This window comes from Apaloderma vittatum, unplaced genomic scaffold (genome assembly GCF_000703405.1).
Source record: "Apaloderma vittatum isolate BGI_N311 unplaced genomic scaffold, ASM70340v1 scaffold11541, whole genome shotgun sequence".
Lineage (NCBI taxonomy): Eukaryota > Metazoa > Chordata > Aves > Trogoniformes > Trogonidae > Apaloderma > Apaloderma vittatum.
In genome coordinates this window covers 552-6,896 of record NW_009698556.1, presented here as the reverse complement: position 1 = coordinate 6,896, position 6,345 = coordinate 552, and the positions used below count along the sequence as shown (strand labels likewise).

The 6,345-nt window shown below is 44.0% G+C and overlaps 1 protein-coding gene across 1 annotated transcript; it reads left to right on the top strand.

Annotated features, from left to right (window-relative positions):
* The first annotated feature begins 1,345 nt into the window (after positions 1 to 1,345).
* Positions 1,346 to 4,089, top strand: LOC104280426 (transcription factor 24-like). The gene is made up of 2 exons (XM_009878072.1): positions 1,346 to 1,729; positions 3,976 to 4,089. The coding sequence occupies exons 1-2, from the start codon at positions 1,346 to 1,348 to the stop codon at positions 4,087 to 4,089; spliced, it is 498 nt and encodes a 165-aa protein (XP_009876374.1).
* Positions 4,090 to 6,345: the final 2,256 nt, after the last annotated feature.

The window sequence follows — 6,345 nt, the reverse complement described above, 5'->3', positions numbered from 1 at the left end:
AAAACACCCAAATAAAAATGTCTTCTAAATACAATCAAATTAGAGCTTTGCAAAAGGGATTATTTAGAAACCTTTCCTTTGATAGAAATCTGATAGAAATCTTTAATTTAGGTCATTGTCTTGGACTTTTTTTACTATTATCAGCTGTAGTTACAGAGGGACATCAGCAGGACTTTGGTGTGTGGTTGAAACGTTTTGCAAAATTAAGTCCTAATTTTTGTAAATTCAGATCTTCAGTCATTTACATGCATCGATTTAATTTTTTTTTTTTTTTTTAAAATCACGTAATGTTTGAATGACATAAAAGTTTTAGGAACTTGCTCTTGCCCTTGTTGTCTAGCCAGGACACCACAGAAAAAGCTGCTCCCAACACGTTCGAGCCAGGGGCTGAGATACCTCAAAGGGCTGCTCGACTGAGGACTACAGGACCAGGTATTGTTCTAGTTAAGAAGGGCTGCACTTCAGGCAATATGAATTGAATTGCATTTTACTGTGAGACTGAATGAATTAAAGGACTGTGAGTTTTATTACAGGCGGAGCTGACTGACCGTCTTTTCTGAAAGCTGGGAAAAGGCCTTGTGGTCATTATTTTCAGCTTTGCTCAAAAGAAGCTTTTTGCCATTGTTTTCGAAAGGTTATCTTGCCCCTCAATGGCCAAAAGACAGCTTACAAGACTCACTTGAAGTTTGAAAATGTAGAAGACAAAGGATAAGACAAATTTTTTTGACTAATGAGCGGAGCAGTTGGTTTCTGATTCTTTAAAATTGTGGACCAAGTTTTGCCCTTCAGAAACTCAGCACTGTGCTCTGTGACTCCACTCACTGCTGCATCTGAAAATGGTATTTTTATTTCTGTAATTCATAGAGCACTGATCACCTATAAGACTGTTGATAAAATGATGGCAGCTAAGTAGAAGATACACTGACAGTCCCACATCCTTATACAAATAATATGTTTAAAAAATTGTATTTAGCCTAATTTTTAGTTGGCTGTAAGTGGGAACCATTGGCAGTGCTGCTCCCTGTTGCCTGTTGGGATTTTTCAAAAGTGGTCTCTGGGCTATGAGCAAGTAAAAAAATTTTTTCTGTGTAATACTGTCCAAAAAAAGGAAATTTAAATATCAGACTTTATGAAGAGTTTAACTTCTTTGTCTGTACCTGTGTGTAAGGTAAAATTTCTAAGGGGTGAGCAGAAAAGCAGCTCGCAGAGCTGCATCCCACCTTTTCCTGGCACAGGTAGCTCTTGCATTTCCGATCATCTTTGTTTTTCCAGAAGCGTTTGCTTGCAGCTGCCTTTAGAGATGCTCTTGTTGATTGCAGAACCCTCCCTGCTGGGGAAGTCACCGATGGACTGCGGACACTTTGCTGAGAGCAGCGAGGAGATCTCCAGCCCGGGCTCAGACCACGATTCCCTGCTGCCTTCTGCTGCCGGTGGCAACTCCTGCGTGGTCACAGCATCTGGGCCTCGGGCTGGGGCACCTCCCGGCAGACCCGCCGCCGCGAACGCTGCTCGAGAGCGCAGCCGGGTGCAAACCCTGCGCCATGCCTTCCTTGAGCTGCAGAAGACTCTCCCCTCCGTGCCGCCTGACACCAAGCTCTCCAAGCTGGACGTGCTCCTCCTGGCCACCACCTATATTGCCCACCTCACTCGTAGCCTTCAGGATGAGGAAGAGTCGCCGGGAGAGGGCTTGGGTGCCCTCCGAGGGGACGGATACCTCCACCCTGTCAAGGTAGGAGAGCTGAGGAGCAGCTACCACCTACTCTCAGCGAAGATGTAAATTGGTGTTAAAGATACTTAGATGAAGCTAAGGATTTGAAGCTTATTTACCTTAGTAGAGTTAATAGATGAGAAGACTGCCTAGACTAACCGTGCACCTGGGTGCCAGGGGCCTGATGGAAATGTCCTGAAGCTCATTGGCTTTGTGCCTCCAGCCTTCAGGGCCTTTGCACAAACCCATCAAACACAGCATAGGTCCAAACCTCGTGGGACTTGGTCCCTTGGTCGTGAAGGTGGAGGGCAGCACTGGAGGAGTACCAGCACCTCCTCAGTCCCTGCCTGGAAACCTTGGTGGTTCCCCACCAAATCCATCAGGACCAGCTGTAAGGGGATGTGTATGGTGGAAGGGATGGGCTGTCCCACTACAGGGACTACAGCCAGGGCAGCGCCTGCTTTGGCCAGCGCAGCCGAGGCATGAGAGGTGACAGTAATTACTGGCCACATGCTAATTCTGTTTATGAAGGTGCTTTTCTGGTGCATTTATTTTGTGTGGTTGGTGTACCCTCTGTCCAAGAGCGCTCACAGCAATGCGGGGAGGACACGAAGGGAGAATTGCTGCAGGCGAGGACCTGGGGCAGGAGATTGTTTTCAAACGCATTGCTCAGTGACTGATGGGACTAACGTACCACAGGGTGTTTGCTTTGGCTCTGGTCTCAGGGAGCGAGTGAGAGCACTGCAGTGTTTTCACTTTTTTTTTTTTAAGAGTCTGATGAGTTCAGAATGATTTAATTAATCTGTGAAGTAATCTGTAATTCCTATAAAGTGACTAATTCACAGGGAGTTTCTTGTTTGCAGTTTTGGTTGCTGTAAAAAGCGTGATGGGAACATAAGCTTCTGAGGCCATTTAAATGATTAGTGAGCTCATTAAGAAAGCAAACCCTTTGCATCAATTAGAAGATGGCTATAATTTTAAGAAAAAGAAAAAAATTGTGATGTGTTTCAAAATAAGTTCTAAGTAGCTTCTGTTCGTTCCCTTGGTTACAGCAAAAGGACACAGGTCTCTTTTGGCACTTTTATCAGCTGCCAACTACTAATGGCAGAAAAATACTTTTTAAATAGTTATTACAGCAGTTAGATGATCCAGATACACATTTTGCAGGCTACTGGAATACAGCAATACTGGATTTATCTAGCAGTTACTTTTTTAATAATCTTATTTATGTGCCATTTAACTGTATGTAGTTCTGTAAGGTTTCTGTGAGTATAACCAATCTTTTAAATACTCCTTGTAGTAAACAAAATTTTTAGATGGCGCTAGAACAGAAATGTTGCAGATGAATCATAGTACCTGCTTCAAATAAACACCCAAAATGCAGGATATGAGTCAACCAGTACAGATAAGGACTTTTAACTACACTTATATATCAAGCACAGTAAATACAAAGAGCAAGAAAAGTAAAATGTCCCAGCGCAGCTGTGTATACACCAACTAAAAATATGGTTAATGACTTTAAAGTCAGATGTCTTGTTGGTGAGAAGTTCATAACATCACTCCTGAAATAAAAATATGAATGAGATTGTGAGGTCTTTCCAAGTGAGAATATGCTGCTATGCCCTTAAATAGAAGACCTGAGATTTACCTGCAGTATTAAGCCCCCGTAGTTTTTAGATCTGTCATTACTTAGAGGAAAAGTGCCAGTCTGTTCCCAAAACTGTCTTAAAAAAATGCCATATTCTGTTGGAGGAACATGCTGGCTGCATTTCAGTTGTTTTGGCATCCAGTGTGTACGACAAGTTGTCCTTTCAGACATCCACTGCTCTAATAACAAACTCGGTGCATCAAATCGGAGCCAAACACTCCCTCCGAAGAGAGGGGCACCCATTTGCAGTCAGCCTCTTCCTCGGGTTGAGAAACTCGAGCTGTCAGAATGTTTAACACCAAGGTGACCGATGATTCCAATAATCCATGAATGGCAAGATGCATCGTCTCACCTGAAACCTATGGAGCTGGCAAAACACGAGAAGCTGTCAGTGCTGAATGCCACCAAGAAGCGCTTGTGTTAAATTCCCTTTAATGTGCAGTTTGTATCTGCCCCTGTTCTGTGGTTGGTATCGAGGAGGGAGGGCAGCACAAATGGGCACGTACATGGGGCTGGAATCACTGCAGCAGCCTCGTACTGCGATTCCACCAGTGTTTGAAACGGAACCTGAGCTGCAAAGGTGACGGGTGTCTTGGCGCTGTGCTTGTCTCTTTTGCAGAAGTGGCCGATGCGTTCCAGGTTGTACATCGGAGCTACCGGGCAGTTTTTGACTCACTCGGCACAAGGAGATGGGGCAAATCAAGGACAAGCGTCAACAACTTCACAAATCTAACCTCCCTTCTTTAAAAAAACCCCACCCAATGGTTATTTATTACACCTTATATATATATTTAAGTTAACAAACAGTATCTACAGACAAACTAGTAATTCCTGAAATACTGTCTGTGGAGGAGAAGGAATTGGTTCTTAAATGTAATTAGTACCTCATTAAGTTAATGTTTCTATTGTAAAGGACGTTGCTGGGATCTGAACTGGGGGATTAGTAGAAGGCAACTGCTGCTGGCACCGACACAAGAGGCAGCTGCAGAGGCCGAGGTGTGGTGGAACCAGTCAGCTCATTCCCTCTGGGACCACCGAGGCTGAAGGAGAACACTGCGGAGAAGAGGGCGGGAGGAGCAATGCGGGACTGGCTGAGCCCAGGGCAGCACAGGCTGGGGTGAAAAGCAAAAGCCTAAAAATAGTGATCAGCATCCCACCCATGTTTTCTTTGCTGTGTGCAGCTGATGCCAGAAATCTCCCCAACCACAGTCGTCTGGACAGGGCTTTGTCCTTCAGATAATCTTAGATGTATGTAGCTGTCCCCCCAAAAAATGCAGATGTGTGTTCACCGTGAGTAAAAACTTGCTGAAACCTGTCCTGTGTACACACAACACCACGTGCCACAAATCGCTCTGTATGTCAAGTGTCGCTTGTGACAATCCATCCACACGATCGCATTGCATGTTACAGGGTTTAAAACATGTTTGCTACCCCAGCACAACAGTATCTTGTCTGCTCAAGACACCAGGGTTCATTTATCTGGTCTTTTAGTGGGTTCATGCACTGAGGCAAATGAGCCTGAAGAGCTGGCTCGTTCCTAGTGCATTTCTTCTGTATTTTGGCAAGAAAAGTTGAAGCTAAGGGCACAAATGCTATCTGATGTAGCTGTTCTGTAGAACGCTGTACTTCTCATAGTGTGTTATTGCTGTGGTAAATATTTTATTAAATATTATTCAGTGGACATTATTTATCAAGTTGCAAAATCTGTTTCTCATTCTACAGGACTGATAGTTTCTAACAGTAATATGCTGCATTTATAGAATCATAGAATGGCCTAGGCTGGAAGGGACCTTAGAGATCATTTAATCCAACCTCCCTGTCATAGGCAGGGACGCCACCTCTCAACTAGACCTGGCAACTTCTTTTGGAAGACTTCACTGCTTAAGTTTTAAAATGGCATTTAGGAAAAAGGAAAACAAAAATATGAGCAAGAACAAAAGTAGTTTTATTGCTTTCAACCCTGAGTCACACCTGTGACATCTTTCAGAGGCGCTGAGCGTGTCACAGCAAGTTGAATGTCCAGTATCACAGAAAACCAGGCCTCTGGCATAAGAGTCATTTCGAAAGAGCTGGACAAACCTCGTAGGATCTGTGAGAGATGTAAATCTGAAGCTCTCCACGATCCCTGCAGCATTCTGAGCTTTTAACAGGATTCTTTTAAACAGGAAATATAAATATTTTAAATATATTTGGCTATTTATTTCAGGCCTTTTCTCCCAGAGCCAAGACACCAGGTTAGGCAACGCCACTTCCTTCGATGAGAAGTTTGTAACAGGATCCAAACAATCTGTTTTTTTCAAACCCGATGTTAACATCACATTCCTGCCGAATAGCTGGTGTCCTCGCAGCCCGACGCACGAATTTAGAAATAGAACTCCACACGGTGCTGTCCAAAGGAACCTTTTCCAAAAGAACTTAGTGAAGCTCAGTCACTGTCCTTAGAGGTTTTCCTTCCGGGGGACGGGACGAGTCACTGTCACACTGACACGTGGAAAAGACTCCATAACTGGAGAAGTTATACAGTAGGTATGTTTTAATAAGCGTGTTGGTGCACGGGGGTCTCTGCTCCAAAGAGTTGAATGTCCAGTATCACAGAAAACCAGGCCTCTGGCATAAGAGTCATTTCGAAAGAGCTGGACAAACCTCGTAGGATCTGTGAGAGATGTAAATCTGAAGCTCTCCACGATCCCTGCAGCATTCTGAGCTTTTAACAGGATTCTTTTAAACAGGAAATATAAATATTTTAAATACATTTGACTATTTATTTCAGACCTTTCCTCCCAGAGCCAAGACACCAGGTTAGGCAACGCCACTTCCTTCGATGAGAAGTTTGTAACAGGATCCAAACAGATCCTCTGAATCTGTTTGTTTCAAACCCGATGTTAACATCACATTCCTGCCGAATAGCTGGTGTCCTCGCAGCCCGACGCACGAATTTAGAAATAGAACTCCACACGGTGCTGGCCAAAGGAACCTTTTGCAAAAGAAC